The sequence below is a fragment of the Salmo trutta genome, chromosome 14 (genome assembly GCF_901001165.1).
Source record: "Salmo trutta chromosome 14, fSalTru1.1, whole genome shotgun sequence".
Classification (NCBI taxonomy): Eukaryota; Metazoa; Chordata; class Actinopteri; order Salmoniformes; family Salmonidae; genus Salmo; species Salmo trutta.
Window position 1 is genome coordinate 10585905 of NC_042970.1, and position 20530 is coordinate 10606434.

The following is a 20530-nucleotide window of genomic DNA, read 5'->3' on the forward strand; positions in this document are numbered from 1 at the left end:
TACGGATAGTCCTGAATGGATCATGAATAATGATGAGTGAGAATGTATGTTACACATGATGAAAAAACTTTTCTTAATAGGAAATGACTGGCGCCCTTAGTTTCACCGTAGTTTCTGGAGTAAATGTCTTCCGGTAAACTGACTACTCCAGGTCATCATTTTTTGAAATCTTATTAAGCATTCAGAGAAACACAACTGGTTCGACTGAGAGGAAACCCGTCATAGTTCATGGAACTGAAAGATTCACTTCCAAATAATAGTGAAACTTTACATAGAGCTTTATCTTACGATTAAAATTTCTTCATTAACATTTGAGTGACAGATCTATATTGAAATATTGATATATATACAGTTAGTTTGCAGAGACATTCTGACATGGATAGTATGATGAAGTCTGGAGTCAACAACTCAGCAGCATCACCCCTTGTCACCATTTCCATCACCACCCCCTTCCCTTCTCCATCACCACCCCCTTCCCTTCTCCATCACCAACCCCCTTCCCTTCTCCATCACCAAACCCCTTCCTTTCTCCATCACCAACCCCCTTCCCTTCTCCATCACCAAACCCCTTCCTTTCTCCATCACCAACCCCCTGCCCTTCTCCATCACCAACCCCCTGCCCTTCTCCATCACCAAACCCCTTCCCTTCTCCATCACCACCCCCTTCCCTTCTCCATCACCACCCCCTTCCCTTCTCCATCACCACCCCCTTCCCTTCTCCATCACCACCCCCTTCCCTTCTCCATCACCAAACCCCTTCCTTTCTCCATCACCACCCCCTTCCCTTCTCCATCACCACCCCCTTCCCTTCTCCATCACCAAACCCCTTCCCTTCTCCATCACCAACCCCCTTCCCTTCTCCATCACCAACCCCCTTCCCTTCTCCATCACCAAACCCCTTCCTTTCTCCATCACCAACCCCCTTCCCTTCTCCATCACCAACCCCCTTCCCTTCTCCATCACCAACCCCCTTCCCTTCTCCATCACCAAACCCCTTCCTTTCTCCATCACCAACCCCCTTCCCTTCTCCATCACCAACCCCCTTCCCTTCTCCATCACCAACCCCCTTCCCTTCTCCATCACCAAACCCCTTCCCTTCTCCATCACCAAACCCCTTCCCTTCTCTATCACCAACCCCCTTCCCTTCTCCATCACCAACCCCCTTCCCTTCTCCATCACCAACCCCCTTCCCTTCTCCATCACCAACCCCCTTCCCTTCTCCATCACCAACCCCCTTCCCTTCTCCATCACCAACCCCCTTCCCTTCTCCATCACCAACCCCCTGCCCTTCTCCATCACCAACCCCCTTCCCTTCTCCATCACCAACCCCCTTCCCTTCTCCATCACCAACCCCCTTCCCTTCTCCATCACCAACCCCCTTCCCTTCTCCATCACCAACCCCCTTCCCTTCTCCATCACCAACCCCCTTCCCTTCTCCATCACCAACCCCCTTCCCTTCTCCATCACCAACCCCCTTCCCTTCTCCATCACCAACCCCCTGCCCTTCTCCATCACCAACCCCCTGCCCTTCTCCATCACCAACCCCCTTCCCTTCTCCATCACCAACCCCCTGCCCTTCTCCATCACCAACCCCCTTCCCTTCTCCATCACCAACCCCCTTCCCTTCTCCATCACCAACCCCCTTCCCTTCTCCATCACCAACCCCCTTCCCTTCTCCATCACCAACCCCCTGCCCTTTTCCAGTGCAACTTCCCAAGCTCTATAACCCCCAGCCCCCATCTCGTAGACCAACACCAGGTAAAAATAAATACTTTTCTTCCCGTAGAAAGAATCATACATAAAGAACGTGTTAGCTTCAAAACGTTTCACTAGTTTATATTCACTCAGCCTAGTTCACATTAAGGCACGTCTTTGCTCTAGAGACACAGCAGGTGTAGCCGGTCCAGGGAACATGTAACACTTTGTGTAAAGAGTGACAGGTGACGAGTCTTCCCACACACACACACACACACACCTTATCATACAGATCATTGAGTGCATGGGGACACAACAGATGGTGACTAGCTCTCTGTTTGACTATACAGTGAAACTACCTCTGTTTCCTCCAGACCAGAGGATGTTGTGAAGACCTGTTCATGTCACTAATATGTGACAGGTCTGTCCTAAAAGGTAGTAAGTAGTGTGTGCTTGGACAATGCCATTTTTTTTTTGCATAACCTACTAATACATTACAGAGGATGTTCAAAATTGAATAAAGAATATTATACCTTGAGACAATAAATATTTTGGCTTCCAACAGGTTTTGCAATTCAACTATCGCTTAACTTGTAATGCAGGCTGAAACAGAAAAATATAAAAGACATGGTCATTTCAGGGCTGGTAGGACTCTCTCACTATAACTGTCCTCCAGAGCAGGGTTGGTAGGACTCTCTCACTATAACTGTCCTCCAGAGCAGGGTTGGTAGGACTCTCTCACTATAACTATCCTCCAGAGCAGGGTTGGTAGGACTCTCTCACTATAACTATCCTCCAGAACAGGGTTGGTAGGATTCTCTCACTATAACTATCCTCCAGAGCAGGGCTGGTAGGACTCTCTCACTATAACTGTCCTCCAGAGCAGGGCTGGTAGGACTCTCTCACTATAACTATCCTCCAGAGCAGCGCTGGTAGGACTCTCTCACTATAACTATCCTCCAGAGCAGGGTTGGTAGGACTCTCTCACTATAACTATCCTCCAGAGCAGCGCTGGTAGGACTCTCACTATAACTATCCTCCAGAGCAGGGTTGGTAGGACTCTCTCACTATAACTATCCTCCAGAGCAGCGCTGGTAGGACTCTCACTATAACTATCCTCCAGAACAGGGTTGGTAGGACTCTCTCACTATAACTATCCTCCAGAGCAGCGCTGGTAGGACTCTCACTATAACTATCCTCCAGAGCAGGGTTGGTAGGACTCTCTCACTATAACTATCCTCCAGAGCAGCGCTGGTAGGACTCTCACTATAACTATCCTCCAGAGCAGGGTTGGTACCTATAAGACCTCTCCTCTTACTCACCTTCTGATGCACAAACAGACAACACCCCATCATGAGGGACCCCTGAGCCGGTTTGCTCCCCAGAGTCACGTTAACGGTTTCCTTTCCCACTGAGGGCCACTGCTAGCCCAGATCCAGCCCGTTCTTCAGATAGCCCAGGTCACACAGACTCAGATCTAGTCTGCTCCCCTGCTAGCCCAGGAAACAAGGGTCTCACATCCAGCTTGCTCTTCACACACAGGGTCCACGGAGGTGCGTATGTGCCTGTGTCTGTTTGAGTGTGTGATAGAGAGAGAGCCCCATGCATGAGCGACAGCCAGACGAGGCCGAGTCGTGGTGCTTCACAACAGGATGTAGCGAGAGGAGTAACTGAGCTGATGCTATATCGGGCCTGACGAGTCACAAAGGCCGACAGACCACACAGTTTTTTTCTTCTTCTCGCCCGAAAAGTTAGTGCACCGCCCACCCTCCTGCCCTGCTACCTCTCGGCCTGACAGACAATGCAGTCTCTGGCCACAGATAAAGAGAGCAATATTAGGGGTGCAGTGCTATTGCCCTCTCCTCACGACCATTAGGTTCTGTGGCCCACTTCTCACACCCATTACTGAGGTCAATAAAGAACTGGCAGTACTACATGCCTTAAAAGCTTTATTTCCACTGAAAAAAATCCATGCTGTTAGAAATGTGTGACAGTGTGAAATACTTTTATAGCCTGCAAACCAATGTTTACCATCACATTCAATGTGAACATCTTACTCCATATCAAATTCAATGTATTTCCCTTATGGGAATGAATAAATGTTTTCTTTCAATCACTCGTCATTCCAGCCCTGGTGACACAGATAACCTGATAACAACATTGCCCAAATTTGGGAAAGAAACAACTGTGCAGTGGATGGTAAAGTATTTAGTTAACTACCTACAGTACAGGAGGTGTATGACAGGATGTTGTTCACCTAACAGAGTGTTGCTTGTGAGAACAGGAAGCTAACAGGAAACTAACAGGAATCTAAGACGCTACAGTGAGTCACAACTTCCTGGAAGCATTTCCTGTATTTCCTGAATGCGGGGGGGGGGGGGGGGGGGCATAACAAAGAGCTAAGACTGAAGTCCTCAAGACGACAGTGGTTGAGACTATACCTTTAACTTTAAGAAAATATGTCCGAAAAACATGCACTGTGTAACTGTGTATTACTTAAGTACGTGTGGATTACATAAACCATCTTGAGACAAGATAAAACAAGAACATGTATAGCTGATTTATAGCCTACAGTTTGGAGCAGTAAAGAGTGACTTTCTCAAAATACCTGCTTGCTGCAGCAAGATACACTGAGGGTGACACCACAAATTAAGTTCAGTAGTAGTCATCTGACAATAACTCATGTTATAAAATACATGTCTGAAATATGCCCCTGAAGGTGCACTTTCATCCACTTTGAAGTGTTTTACGAACTGCAGTACAAGTTCTATTTGAATAACCCCAACTGTAATTAGCATTAAGGATGTCGCCGCATTGACCTACTGTTACTTTATGCTTCAATCCAAAATGTTTTATTTCATTCATTTGTTTTATGTTTCACAAGTTGAAAACGTTCTTGTGTTGATCGATATTCTGCATTCACTAGAATTATATATATATATATATATATATATATATATATATATATATATATATTAAATGCTTCAATCCAATTCCTGTCTGAAAACCTCACTCAAGGTGTTTGCTGATCAATATGAGATTTTGTAGATTTTTGAGCTAATGCTATAGCTGACAAAGTGTATAGGCTAGACCACAACATTAGATACCCTCACTGGAAGCAACATGTTATCATGTTGTCCTAGTCTTGTGGTCCAAGATTACAAGAATATTTTCCAGATTTGCCGCAAGTTACTCTAAAAGTTAGGAGAAGGACAAACAACAGGTCCACACAGTTCAACTGTAGTGAACACACACACACACACGCATGCAGACACAGACACAGACACAGACAGAGACAGAGACAGAGACAGCGACAGACAGACAGACAGACAGACAGACAGACAGACAGACAGACAGACAGACAGACAGACAGACAGACAGACAGACAGACAGACAGACAGACAGACAGACAGACAGACAGACACACACACACGCACACACACAGCTAGCAATTATCCAGGTGCAGGGTGCAAAAGATTTCAGGAAGTGCCAGGTAGAGCCTGACTCTCGACCAGTGGCTGCCAACTCCAGACTGCACACGTCGCCCAGGTGGAATTCCACATGGGGAAAGAAATCCTTAGAGAAAAATAGATCACTGCACCCAGTTAACTCCGGTTGAAACGTTGCAATGAAGTACAGTACCAGTCAAACGTTTTGACACACATACTCATTCAAGGGTTTTTCTTTATTTGTGCTCTTTTCTGCATTGTAGAATAATAGTGAAGACATCAAAACTTTGAAATAACACATAGAATGCCAAGAGTGTGCAAAGCTGTCATCAAGGCAAAGGATGGCTACGTTAAAGAATCTCAAATATAAAATATATTTTGATTTGTTTAACACTTTTTTTGGTTACTACATGATTCCATATGTGTTATTTCATAGTTTGATATCCTCACTATTATTCTACAATGTAGAAATGAGTAAAAATAAGGAAAAACCCTTGAATGAGTATGTGTGTCCAAACTTTTGACTGGTACTGTATATGGTAGCATTCAATAGTCTTTATTACACTCATAGGAACAGGGAAAACCAATGTGTCAGGCGAACAAAGTTCCGATAACACTAAAATGAGAGGAAAAATGTAACAAATTGTACAAACTCAGCTATTTATTGGGAAATGGTGCAACCTTTAGCCAGAACAGGTTGCTTTAGAACTCAGTGTCAGTTTAAATGGTGGAGGAGAGAGTTGGTGAGAACAGCAGTGAACATAAATGGCACCCTATTCTCTAGTGCACTATGTAGGGAATAGGGGTGACATTTGGGACCGCAGTTGTAGCCTCTAAACCTGATCTCCAGGTTGAAGGAACAGAACGTTCATACCCTGGAGATAAATAAATATGATTAATAAAACTTGAAACTTGATACAGTGTTGTGTTGGGACAAAGAAGATAGCAACACTTCATAATGATTTATTGTAACTCATTATATTATGAATAATCATGAATAGTCATTTGTATTTAGTGTATGAACTATGCACTACTAATACATTTGGATGTAAATGTGTTATGTGGCTAACAAATCGGAAAACAAGTCAGAGTGAGTTGATGAGTGGAAAACGGCATCATCTTCCCTCCAGCTCTCCCTGCTATGAAATAACAGACAGACAGAAAGAGGGAGGTAGGATACAGGGAGGTAGGGAGGACTACTCCCATGTTCTGTGCTGTTCTGTACCAGGAGCAAGGAAAGACTGAAATAAAACATACCCTGTCAGCCAGTCTCTATGGAGGTACATAGTCAACCACTTACACAGCTGTCTTCATCCCACCCTGTGTCTTCAAGTGAGGATACTTACTGTATACCATGATGATGTACATCCTTCAGATCACGAGACATTGTAGGGGCTAATGGTACTGTGAGAGTGAACAGGACATTTAATTATCAAAAAGTACACCAATGGGGGCTATACGCCGAAAGAAATTGGTTTTTAACTAAAATAAATCATGTAAATTAACTGTCCTCCAAAGCCTCCCCCTTCCCCCACAAATGTTCACCATCAAAGTGAAAGATTTTAATAGCTTCAAATTGCTAATACAGTTTTTTTCTAGCGCTTAGGTGCAATTTACACAAGGATGTGTTGCATTTTCCAACGCTTAGTACAAAACTCCAAACAGATCATCAAAAAGGCAGTTGTTTCAAAACTCAAAGCACATTTTCAATTGACTACAACACACACACACAATCATCCATTCCCTTTTTCACCAAACTTACCCGTTTCACATTGCAATACATGTTCATATAAAGTAATTGGTTTTAACATTGTAATGCACACATTACTTTTGTTATGATTTTCTTCTCGTTTGTTAAATACATTTTACTATTACTTAATCCGATTGCTCTTAATGGATAATCACATAACCATTTGGTAAATCTCTAATTAATTGATAATCACATAACCATTTGGTAAACCCCTGGATTTTAAACTGGTTTTGTCTACTACAGATTTTAAACTGTTTTTTGTCTACTACAGATTTTGAGAACTACATAGTGAAAATGTATGTTTGTAAATGATAAACATATAAAGTATGATATGATACTGTAATGTACTACTAGGACTATTATGATTTGTTTTTGTATCTGATATTGACGAGATCGTAAATGTAATGCATCCGCTATACAGTAAACATGTATCAAACATGAAGTTGCTCTGGTCTTTCTGATTGGGGGGGGGGTCACACTGCTTCACTAAAGTTGCATTGGCCAATACAGTACTGTAGTAGCATAATATATGCCATTTACGTAGCAGGTGTTTTTGTCCAAAGTGGCAACAGTGAGTCCACATGCAGTACATTTGTATATTACCCCGGTGAGAATAGAACTCACCACTCTGGTGTTGCTAGTTCCATGCTCTTAATAACTTAGCCAGACAGGACAACTACAATATATCATTACAATACAATACTGTAAATTACAATACATGATAACAATACAGGCGGAAGGTTCTCCATCCCTACGAGCGTACCATTCTCCTTCAGGTCATGGATGAGGCATGCAATGACATCAATCCAGATTGAAGTCAGGTTTGGATTCTCTATGGCAAAAGGTTTTTCACTAAAGGGACATGAAAAATGAGGACATTTACTGCCATGTAGATGAGACCCAATGGCCAAATTCTCAAGCCAGGCTCGACGCAAACTAACGCCTGCTGAACATTGTGTTTCTTTCATTCATTTCATTTGTTTCATTTGATTACAATACGCCAACTGTATGTTGTAAATATATCTAAACAATACATTTATTTTTTGCATCAATAATTGGAAAGATGTCTTCAATGATCACACCTTTGATCACAAATGGGATAAACATGAACATTTTTGATGGGTCAATTTTGATGGGTTGTGCAAGTGTATTGCCTAATTTGAAAACAATACAATGTTCTGTAATTTGCAGTACTTTTGCATACATTGAAAGGGCAATTTTGAAACAGGTATCTTGTATGTTTTGCTATTGGATGAACTGGTTGCTTAAACAACTACATTGAGACGATATCATTATGTTGTGTTTTGGTGATCAATGTTCTCATGGTATTTCACAGTACATGTATATTTTGGATAAAGTGTTGTGTGGTGAAAGATGTCTCCAAACAAAATGAATGCACAATAAAATATACATGTTACAAGTGTTACCAGTTTGGACTTTTGTACTAAGAGTTTTGAAAATTCACCACATACTTACAGAAATAGTATAAAAAAAAGTATACTTTGTGGACGGCCAGCCTGGTCTCATAGACTACACGTAACATAGTAAACGTAAATCCAAGACACTCAAAACATGTAAATCAAAGTAAGTAGTGGATAATTATTACAAAGGAGGTTTTGAGAGTCTGTAGTGAGAGTCACTGGCATAATGAAGAACCAGACCAGACCAGACAGAGAAGCTCATTCCTCCACTATGATTCAGCTTATTTAAACAACTATACAGCTAACTACTGCTGGCAGAAGGAAAGCAGCTGTTCCTGGTACAGTGTTTAGATAGGATACCTTATCGTAATCTCTCGTCAGGACTTTTGCTTGAGATAGATACAGCATCGCTCAGAGTAGTGGCTAATGCTTTTGTATTTAATTCACACTCAACTTGGCTGTGACCCCGCAGCCAGCCTCGAGCGAGGAAAAACACAAAGACAAATTGGTCAGCTTGGTGTGTGTGTGTGTCCCAGGGGTGGCCTGCCCTGTTGAAATTACACAATGACAAGCAAAAGGGAAACCAAGCCCTTTTCAGTTCAGTTGACAAAGTGTTTTGTTGTAGGTTCCAAAAAAAGAGTGTCAGTGAATAGTAATGCCAAAGAACTATACGCTAGCTAGCATAAGGCGAGGGTAAATGCCTTCTGATCATTTATTTGGAATGTGCTCCATATGCCCTTGTGCTAACTACACTGAACACAAATATAAACCCAACATGTAAAGTGTTGGTCCCATGTTTCATGAGCTGAAATAAAAAGTCCCAGAAATGTTCCATATGCACAAAAAAGCTTATTTCTCTCAAATATTTGCCACAAATTTGTTTACATCCCTGTTAGTGAGCATTTCTCCTTTGCTAAGATAATCCATCCACATTGACAGTGGTGGCATATCAAGAATCTGATTAAACAGCATGATCATTACACAGGTGCACCTTGTGTTGGAACAATAAAAGGCCACTCTAAAATGTGCAGTTTTGTCACACAACACAATGCCACAGACGTCTGAAGTTTTGAGGGAGCGTGCAATTGGCATCCTGACTGCAGGAATATCCACCAGAGCTGAGAATTTAATGTTCATTTCTTTACCATAAGCCGCCTACAATGTCGTTTTAGAGAATTTAGCAGTATGCCCAATACCCTCACAATCACAGACCACGTGTAACCACGCCAGCCCAGGACCTCCACATCTGGCTTCTTAACCTGCAGGATCATCTGAGACCAGCCACCTGATGATGAAAATGTGGGTTTGCACAACTGAAGAATTTCTGCACAAACTGTCAGAAACCGTCTCAGGGATGCTCATCTGCGTGCTCATCGTTCACACCAGGGTCTTGACCTGACTGCAGTTCGTCGTCGTAACCGACTTCAATGTGTTACTGCTCACCTTCGATGACTACTGACACGCTGGAGAAGTGTACTCTTCATGGATGAATCCCGGTTTCAACTGTACCTGGCAGATGGCAGACAGCGTGTATGGCGTTGTGTGGGCGAGCGGTTTGCTGATGTCAACATCGTGAACTGAGTGCACCATGGTGGCGGTGGGGTTATGGTATGGGCAGGGATAACCTACGGACAACGAACAGAATTGCAGTGTATCAATGGCAATTTGAATACACAGAGATACCGTGATGAGATCCTGAGGCCCATTGTCGTGCCATTCATCTGCTGCCATCACCTCATGTTTCAGCATGATAATGTACGGCCCCATGTTACAAGGATCTGTACACAATTCCTGTAAGCTGAAAATGTCCCAGTTCTTCCAAGGCCTGCATACTCACCAGACATATCACCCATTGAGCATGTTTGAGATGCTCTGGATCGATGTGTACAACAGCTTATTCCAGTTCCCACCAATATCCAGCAACTTCACACAGCCATTGAAGAGGAGTGGGACAACATTCCACAGGCCACAATCAACAGCCTGATCAACTCTATGCGAAGGAGATGAGGCAAAAGGAGGTCACACCAGATACTGACTGGTTTTCTGATCCACGCCCCCACCTTTTTTGGGGGGGTATCTGTGACCAACAGATGCATATCTCTATTCTCAGCCATGTGAAATCCATGTTAGAAATATCAACTCTAGGCCACTGTTGACCATGTAAATTTACTGATTTCCTTATATGAACTGTGACTCAGTAAAATCTTTGAAATTGTTGCATGTTGCATTCATATTTTTGTTAAGTGTAACTAGCTAGATGTTTCCTATATTAATACCTTTAATTCTTTAGAAACAAACAGCACATTTCGACAGAAGAAAAAGCCAGAAGCAGTTGTTTTGGAAAATTCTCCAGAGTGCAGAAGATAGATTGGTTGCTGTAAATGGTCTGGCTGTGTGTGTCTGAAGCATTGTATTTGGGCAAAGTCCTTTTTTGGAAACCTGTTCGTGTTTTGCCTCCTCCGCCACACACGCTCCCATTCCCAGACAAACCAACCCTCTATCCTTACAAGACACTGTGCTTTCCTGGCACAATCACTGACAATAAGGCTTCAATCTGATACCATCAAGCATCCACTCACTGCCAATGTAAACCAGTCACTGTTGTGACAGTTTTAATCACACAAACACAAATAAAAACGTCATGCAATCAAAAGCAACTGCAATGAAATACAGCCAAAGTAGTGTGCTGGTCTGTGCTTGGACGACATTCTAAAGGACCCCAGAATGTTATAGGTCCACTTGGCACCAGCAGGGTTGTTCTTTTCATGTTACATGAATGATATATTAAGAAACACGTAAGAACTCAGTAATTACTGAAGAAAATAAGTAATAAAACGTGTTTGATATCTATATCTACAGTTGCCGTGGCTCCAGCTGAAATATCTGGAATATTTACAACTTTAAAGTCTTGAAGTGCAACACAACATTCAGACGCTTCAGACCCAAATAAAGGCATTTGCCAAAACGTGTTGGTTTTACAATAAAATACTGATATTTCAAACAAACTTTCATCTTCAACAAAATTCTGATGCAGCAGAGTAGACTGACAGTGTTGTGATCTAACCTAAGAAAGGAAGTCAGGCCAGGGCTCTGTTTTCCTCTCCAGCGACTGAATCAGTCCAGGATTCCAGTGCTCATCTCTGGGTGTGAGATGCCAGCGAGGTGCCAGCCGCTGGCCTTGTTTGTGTTGGCTGTTCCAACCACCAGACTCACTGTCTGCTCGCCCAACCGACCCCGTCTCTGTCACAGCGCTAGCGTCAGAGCAATGTGCAGGAGGGGGAACTGAGCTGAGGCCAGAAGCCATGGACAGGATAGGCAGCACAGAACAGGATCTGTTTACATTGATTGACAGGAGTCCTCCAGCTACTAGGACCTCAAATAGGCAGCCTCTCTGACCTGAGCTAACTGACCTACAGCCACCACGTGAACATGGTAAAGCTGAAGTCACATCCAAAGAGGCTAAAATTGTAATATTCCAAATATATTCCAAATATATTCCAAATATATAAGGCTTTGGATATATTCCAACTAGAAGGCTCTGGTCCTGTCTACCATATCTTACCATGCAATAACACACAGACCAAACACACAACCCTATTCGGATGCTGACTAACAATAGACATAACATTGTAAACCACTTACCCCTCTGAACATCCAGCTGTCAGGTGAGGGAAGCAAAGAGAAGCAGCTCTTTTTTTGCAGCGTCGGCCTGAGAGAAGAGGGGAGAGGAGGAGAGGGAGAGGAAGAGAAGAGGAGAGGAGGAGAGAAGGAGAGGAGGAGAGGGGATGAAGAGAGGAGAGGAGGGAGGAGAAGAGGAGAGGAGATAAAGAGAGGAGAGGAGAGGAGAGGAGAGGAGAGGAGAGGTGAGGAGAGGAGAGGAGAGGGAGAGGACAACAAAGACAAGCAGTGTAAATGTCTGTCCATTAAACCACAGATAGGTAAAAAAAGACACTAAAGAAGCTCCGGCCCAGCTAGCCTCTAATCACATCCAGCCAGGCACTCAGAGACCAGACAGATGACATCACCCCACAGTTAATATTAATGGAGATGAACCTGGTAGTGGTGGTGTGGCCCTTTGAACTTCCGGAAGCAGCTGATGGATCCTAAACACACACAAGCACACACGCAAGCATGCACACACATACACAGGCACGCACACAAAAACATGCACACACACACACTCACACTCACGCACTCACACACACACTCACGCATGCACAGACACAAACTCACAGACAGACAGTCGACTGACACCCAGATCCATAAACACAAACACTCTAAATCCTTTATGGCCTTAATGGCTAATGGAGAGGGGAGAAGTGGTGTTGTCCGGAGAGTCTGAAGATGGGCACGGTTCACTGGTGATTCAGGACACTTCAAAGCCTGACGATGGTGGTGGTCAGAGCCATGTATCTACATGGATCTGGTGATGGTGAGTTTAAAGTGCACTAAAGAGTTCAAAGCTGCGAAGCCATGTTTGAGTCACAGGCGATAGGAATGACTGAGAGACAGCGTGGTTAAGTTTAGACGGGCTACAGGTGCTACAGGGTTACAGCAGGCCTTGATGTCTGGGAAGGAAGTTTAAAGTAGGCTATGTGGATAGCAAGCCTGGTCTCATAGACTAGACGTAACATAGCGGACACTCAATCATGGACACTCTTACTGACAGTTGTGGCTGCTTTGTGCGATGTATTGTTGTCTCTACCTTCTTGCCCTTTGTGTTGTTGTAAATGAGAACTTGTTCTCAACTGGCCTATCTGGTTAAATAAAGGTGAAATAAAAATAAATAAATAAGTTGTCTGTGCCCAATAATGTTTGTACCATGTTTTGTGCTGCTACCATGTTGTGGTGCTGCCATGTTCTGTTGCTAACATGCTGTTTTGTCATGTGTTGCTGCCTTGCTATGTTGTTGTTTTAGGTCTCTCTTTATGTAGTGTTGTGTTGTCTCTCTCTTGCTGTGATGTGTGTTTTGTCCTATATTATAAAATGAAATAATAATTTCGCAAATCAAATCAAATTTTATTAGTCACACGCACCAAATACAACAGGTGTAGTAGACCTTACAGTGAAATGCTGAATACAACAGGTGTAGTAAACCTCACTTACTTACAAGCTCTTAACCAACAACACAGTTAAAAAAATTACAAATTAAAAAATATGAATAAGAAATAAAAGTAACAAGTAATTTATCTGGGCTAGGTGGGACGTGACCGTCCCACACTATTCAACAGCCAGTGAAATAGCATGGCGCGAAATACAAAACAGCAAAAATCTCATAATTTCATTCTCTGAAAGAATCAACTATTTTACACCATTTTAAAGATAAGACTCTCGTTAATCTAACCACATTGTCCGATTTCAAAAAGGCTTTACGGCGAAAGCATAAAATTAGATTATGTTAGGACATAAACTTCACAAGAAAATCCACACAGCCATTTTCCAAGCAAGGACATGCATCACAAAAAACAAAAGTACAGCTAAAATATTCACTAACCTTTGATGATCTTCATCAGATGGCACTCATAGGACTTCATGTTATACAATACATGTATGTTTTGCTCGATAAAGTTCATATTTATATCCAAAAACAGCATTTTACATTGGCGTGTGATGTTCAGAAAAAGTATTCCCACCAAAACTTCCGGTGAATGTGCACATCAATTTACAAAAATACTCATCATAAACGTTGATAAAATTTACAACAGTTATTGAAAGAATTATAGATACACTACTCCTTGACGCAACCGCTTTGTCAGATTTCAAAATAACTTTACGGAGAAAGCACATTGTTCAATATTCTGAGTACATAGCTCAGCCATCGAAGCAAGCTATACAGCTACCCGCCAAGTTCTGGCATCAACAAAACTCTGAATTAGTATTATAAATATTCTCTTACCTTTGCTGATCTTCGTCAGAATGCACTCCAAGGACTCCTACTTCCACAAGAAATGTTTGTTTTGTTCAAAATATTCCATATTTATGTCCAAATACCTCCGTTTTGTTTGTGCGTTCAGATCACTATCCAAAGGCATAACGCGCGAGTGCAGTACCAGAGACGAAAAGTCAAAATGTTCCATTACCGGTCAAAGAAACATGACAAACGTTGTTTACAATCAATCCTTAGGGTATTTTTAACATAAAACATCGATAATATTCCAACCGGACAATAGCGTATTCATTCCAGGAGAAAAATAAGGAACGGCGCGCTCGCGGAATTGCACATCACCAAGCCCTTTGTCCATAGGCAGTCCACTCATTGACTGAGCTACTATCCTCTGCACAGTAACAGGAGAATGATGAAAAAACTTTCTGAAGGCTGTTGACAGCCAATGGAAGCCTTAGGAAGTGCAACGTGACCCCACAGACACTGTAGTTTCGATAGGGATTCAAAAGAAGAACTACAATTCTCAGATTTCCACACTTCCTGGTTTGGATTTTTCTCAGGTTTTTGCCTGCCATATGAGTTCTGTTATACTCACAGACATCATTCAAACAGTGTTAGAAACTTCAGAGTGTTTTCTATCCAAATCTACTAATAATATGCAAATATTTGACTCTGGGCCCGAGTATTAGGCAGTTTACTCTGGGCACGCTTTTTATCCGAAATCAAAAATACTGCCCCCATACCCTAAAAAGTTAAAGAGCAACAGGAAAATAACAATAGTGAGACTATATACAGGGGGGCACCGGTAACGAGTCAATGTGCGGGGGCACCAGTTAATCGAGATAATATGTACATGTTGGTAGAGTTAGTAAAGTGACTATGCATGGATGATAACAACAGAGAGTAGCAGCGGTGCAAAAGGAGGGGGGGGGGGGCAATGAAAATAGTCTGGTAGCCATTTGATTAGATGTTCAGGAGTCTTAAGGCTTGGAGGTAGAAGCTGTTTAGAAGCCTCTTGGACCTAGACTTGGCGCACCGGTACGGTTTTAGGGCCTTCCTCTGACACCGCCTGATATAGAGGTCCTGGATGGCAGGAAGCTTTGCCACAGTGATGTACTGGGCCGTACGCACTACCCTCTGTAGTGCCTTGCAGTCGGAGGCTGAGCAGTTGCCATACCAGGCAGTGATGCAACCAGTCAGGATGCTCTCAATGGTGCAGCTGTAGAACCTTATGAGGATCTGAGGACCCATACCAAATGTTTTCAGTCTCCTGAGGGGGAATAGGTTTTGTTGTGCCCCCTTCACGACTGTCTTGGTGTGTTTGGACCATGTTAGTTTGTTGGTGATGTAGACGCCAAGGAACTTGAAGTTCTCAACCTGCTCCACTACAGCCCCGTCAATGAAAATGCATGCTCAATCCTCTTTTTCTTGTAGTATACAATCATCCCCTTTGTATTGGTCACGTTGAGGGAGAGGTTGTTGTCTTGGCACATCACGGACAGGTCTCTAACCTCCTCCCCATAGGTTGTCTCGTCGTTGTCGGTGATCAGGCCTACCACTGTTGTGCCATCGGCAAACTTAATGATGGTGTTGGAGTCGTGCCTGGACGTGCAGTCATGAGTGAACAGGGAGTACAGGAGGGGACTGAGCACGCTCCCCTGAGGGGCCCCTGTGATGAGGATCAGCATTGCAGATGTGTTGCTACCTACCCTTACCCCCTGGGGGCAGACCGTCAGGAAGTCCAGGATCCAGTTGCAGAGGGAGGTGTTTAGTCCCAGGGTCCTTAACTTATTGATGAGCTTTGAGGGCACTATGCTGTTGAACGCTGAGCTGCAGTCAATGAATAGCATTCTCACATAGGTGTTCCTTTTGTCCAGGTGGGAAAGGGCAGTGTGGAGTGCAATAGAGATTGCATCATCTGTGTATCTGTTAGGGCGGTATGCAAATTGGAGTGGGTTTATGGGATAATGGTGTTGATGTGAACCATGACCAGCCTTTCAAAGCACTTCATGGCTACAGAAGTGAGTGCTATGGGTCGGTAGTCATTAAGGCAGGTTACCTTAGTGTTCTTGGGCACAGGGACTATGGAGGTCTGCTTAAAACATGCTAATATTGCAGACTCGGACAGGGAGAGGTTAAAAATGTCAATGAAGACACTTGCCAGTTGGTCAGTGCATGCTCGCAGTACACATCCTGGTAATCTGTCTGGCCCTGCGGCCTTGTGAATGATGATCTGTTTAAAGGTCTTACTCACATCGCCTGTGGAGAACATGATCACACAGTCTTCCTGAACAGCTGGTGCTCTCATGCATGTTTCAGTGTTATTTGCCTTGAAGCGAGGATAAAAGTAGTTTAGCTCGTCTGGTAGGCTTGTGTCACTGGGAAGCTCTCGGCTGTGCTTCCCTTTGTAGTTTGTAATGGTTTGCAAGCCCTGCCACATCCGACGAGCGTCAGAGCCGGTGTAGTACGATTCGATCTTAGTCCTGTATTGACACTTGCCTGTTTGATGGTTCATTGGAGGGAATAGCGCGATTTCTTATAAACTTCCGGGTTAGTGTCCCGCTCCTTGAAAGCGGAAGCTCTAGCCTTTAGCTCAGTGTGGATGTTGCCTGTAATCTATGGCTTCTGGTTTGTTCGTACGGCCACTGTGGGGAAGACGTCATCAATGCACTTATTGATGAAGCCAATGACTGATGTGGTGCACTCCTCAATGCCATCAGAAGAATCCCGGAACATGTTCCAGTCTGTGATAGCTAAACAGTCCTGTAGCTTAGCATCTGCTTCATCTGACCACTTTTTTATTGATCGAGTCACTGGTGCTTCCTGCTTTCATTTTTGCTTGTAAGCAGGAATCAGGAGGATAGAATTATGGTCAGATTTGCCAAATGGAGGGCAAGGGAGAGATTTGTATGTGTCTCTGTGCATGGAGTGAAGGTGGTCCTGAGTTTGTTTCCCTCTGGTTGCACATTTAACATGCTGATAGAAATTAGGTAAGACCGATTTAAGTTTCCCTGCATTAAAGTCCCCAGCCACTAGGAGCACCGCCTCTGGGTGAGCATTTTCCTGTTTGCCTATGGCGGAATACAGCTCATTTAGTGCGGTCATATCACCACATACCATCAGTCTGTGGTGGTATGTAGACAGCCATGAAAAATACAGATGAAAACTCTCTAGGTAGATAGTGTGGTCCACAGCTTTTTATGAGATACTCTACCTCAGGCGTGCAAAACCTCGAGACTTCCTTAGATATCGTACACCAGCTGTTATTTACAAAAATATGTTGTCCCCCGCCCTTTATCTTACCAGACAACGCTGTTCTATCCTGCCGATACAGCATATAACTAGCCAGCTGTATGTTGATAATGTCGTCGTTCAGCCACGACTCTGTGAAGCATATTACATTTTTGAATATCCCGTTGGTAGTTTAATCTTCCACGTAAGTCATCAATTTTATTTTCCAAAGACTGCACGTTTGCTAGCAGAATGGAAGGCAGTGGGGGTTTATTTGATCGCCTACGAATTCTCAAAAGGCCCCTTTTTCTCTGCCTTCTCTTCACGCAAATGACGGGGATCTGGGCCTGTTCCCAGGAAAGCAGTATGTCATTCACGTCGGGCTCATTGGACTCGTTAAAGGAAAAAAAAGGATTCTGCCAGTTCGGTAAGCAATCGCAGTTCGGATGTCCAGAAGTTGTTTTCGGTCATAAGAGACGGTAGCAGTAACATTATGTAAAAAATAAGTTAAAAAACAAGTTAAAAACAACGCAAAGCAACAAACAAAAAAACACAATTGGATAAGAACACGTAAAACGTCTGTCTTTTTCTCCAGCGCCAGAAGGAGGCCTTTTGATAGGTCGTCATTGTAAATAATAATTTGTTCTTAACTGACTTACCTATTTAAATAAAGGTTAAATATACACTACCGTTCAAACGTTTGGGGTCACTTAGAAATGTCCTTGTTTTGAAAGAAAATCACATTTTTTTTGTCAATTAAAATAACATCAAATTGATCAGAAATACAGTGTAGACATTGTTAATGTTGTAAATGACTATTGTAGCTGGAAACGGCTGATTTTGTATAGAATATCTATATAGGCGTACAAAGGCCCATTATCAGCAACCATCACTACTGTGTTCCAATGGCACGTTGTGTGTTCTAATCCAAGTTTATCATTTTAAAAGGCTAATTGATCATTAGAAAACCCTTTTGCAATTATGTTAGCACAGAACTGTTGTTCTGATTAAAGAAGTAATTGTCACGCCCTGACCTTAGAGATCTTATTTACTCTCTATGTTTGGTTAGGTCAGGGTGTGACTCGGGTGGGAATATCTATGTTTTCTATTTCTTTGTTTTTGAGCGGAGTGTGGTTCCCAATCAGAGGCAGCTGTCTAGCGTTGTCTCTGATTGGGAATCATACTTAGGCAGCCTGTTTTCCACCTGAGTTTTGTGGGAGGTTATTTTCTGTTTAGCGTATGTGCCTGACGGAACTGTGCGTTTTCGTTTTTCCCTTTTGTTATTTTGTTTGAGTGTTTCTTGAAAATAAATATCATGAACACTTACCACGCTGCGTTTTGGTCCCCTTCTCATCCTTCAGACGACCGTTACAGTAATAAAGCTGGCCTTCTTTAGACTAGTTGAGTATCTGAAGCATCAGCATTTGTGGGTTTAATTACAGGCTCAAAATGGCTAGAAACAAAGTACTTTCATCTGAAACTTGTCAGTCTATTGTTCTGAGAAATGAAGGCTATTCCATGCGAGAAATTGCCAAGAAACTGAAGATCTCGTACGCTGTGTACTACTCCCTTCACAGAACAACACAAACTGGCTCTAACCAGAATAAAAAGAGGAGTGGGAGGCCCGGTGCACAACTGAGCAAGAGGACAAGTACATTAGTGTCTAGTTTGAGAAACAGATGCCTCACAAGTCCTCAACTTGCAGCTTCATTAAATAGTACCCGCAAAACACCAGTCTCAATGTCAAAAGTGAAGAGGCGACTCCTGGATGCTGGCCTTCTAGGTAGAGTTGCAAAGAAAAAGCCATATCTCAGACTGGCCAATAAAATTAAAAGATTAAGATGGGCAAAAGAACACAGACACTGGACAGAGGAACTCTACCTATAAGGCCAGCATCCCAGAGTCGCCTCTTCACTGTTGACGTTGAGACTGGTGTTTTGCGGGTACTATTAGCTAGCTAAAAATTCATAACATATTTACATTTTTCAAATTTCGTATCATTTTGTATGTTTTGCAAATTGATAATTTATAATAGGAATTGTAATTCTTTCTGTTACAGTCTCTATTTTCTAAACATGAAAACCAAGACACAAACCCCTGTGAAGAGATGTTCCCACAGCCTAAACCAAACATGATCAGATGTGTTCCAACCCACATGAAAAAATACTACAGTTTACTTTAGAATTTTGTAGTAAACTGTAGTATACTGTATAATACTATACTACACACTTTAGTATACCTCGATCATGTGTAGTAGTTACTACAGAATTTTTAAATACACTGTAGAATACTATAGTAAATATATCATACGAAATGGGCGGTGGACATCTACAAATGAATACATACCATACGAAGCATGACATATCATACTAAATGGAGTGTGAAGGATTTACGTACAGAATAATACAAAATGCTCTGAGACCAGGTTGGGATGTCCTAAAGAGCTGACTTAATTCAAACCTCTAGTAGTTTCTCGTGACATAAATGTTCACTGGCCAGCGCACATGAGATTTGGTTCTGGGTGCAGAGATAAGTCCAGACGGGGCCAGTCAGTAGCTAAGGTCTCAATTTTGGATCAGGAAGGGTTGAATCAATGGTAGAAAGTCTGTCAGTCTGTCAGTAGCCACTGTGTTACTAGTTCACTAACAACTGTGGGTCTTGGATCCTCTGAAAGGTGAGGTCAGAGTTAGATAAATGTCTTCAGGCCTGAGTCTGTCAACAAGCTGAGGACACATCAGTAGAGAAGACTACTGTCCTCTGTCTGTGAACACCAAGCATGCTCCACATACTGTACCAACATCTCTCTCAAAATGTTTCCCTCAGCCTGTAGGTCTGACCTGTAGCTATTGACAGACACCCTGCCATCCTCCTCAATAAACTCATCTGAGAACCAGGCTCAACCATTCATTACTGCACACCTTAGAGAAATATAGGTTAGGAAACTCTGGAAGAACATGAACCCACTGTTTGACAGTAATAATCTTCCACTCAGTATCGCTGATTAGATTTGTGCTTTGTTTTCCTAAGGTTAACTTAATTCTAAGATAAATATAAAATGTAAATGTCATGTCAGTCCATATTAATATGATCTAAATGTAAC

At 42.8% G+C, this 20530-nt stretch overlaps 1 protein-coding gene across 2 annotated transcripts in view; it reads right to left on the reverse strand.

The window, feature by feature from the left end:
- Positions 1 to 20530, reverse strand: part of LOC115207378 (rho guanine nucleotide exchange factor 3) — a 114325-nt gene that overhangs the window by 71663 nt on the left and 22132 nt on the right. Inside the window, exon 2 of one of the 2 annotated variants that reach the window (XM_029774412.1) lies at positions 11958 to 12024. In XM_029774412.1, coding sequence (XP_029630272.1) covers positions 11958 to 12024 — 67 coding nt within the window. Of the gene's footprint in view, positions 1 to 3017; positions 3372 to 11957; positions 12025 to 20530 lie in introns of those variants that run through there. The other variant, XM_029774415.1, reaches the window with a different exon arrangement.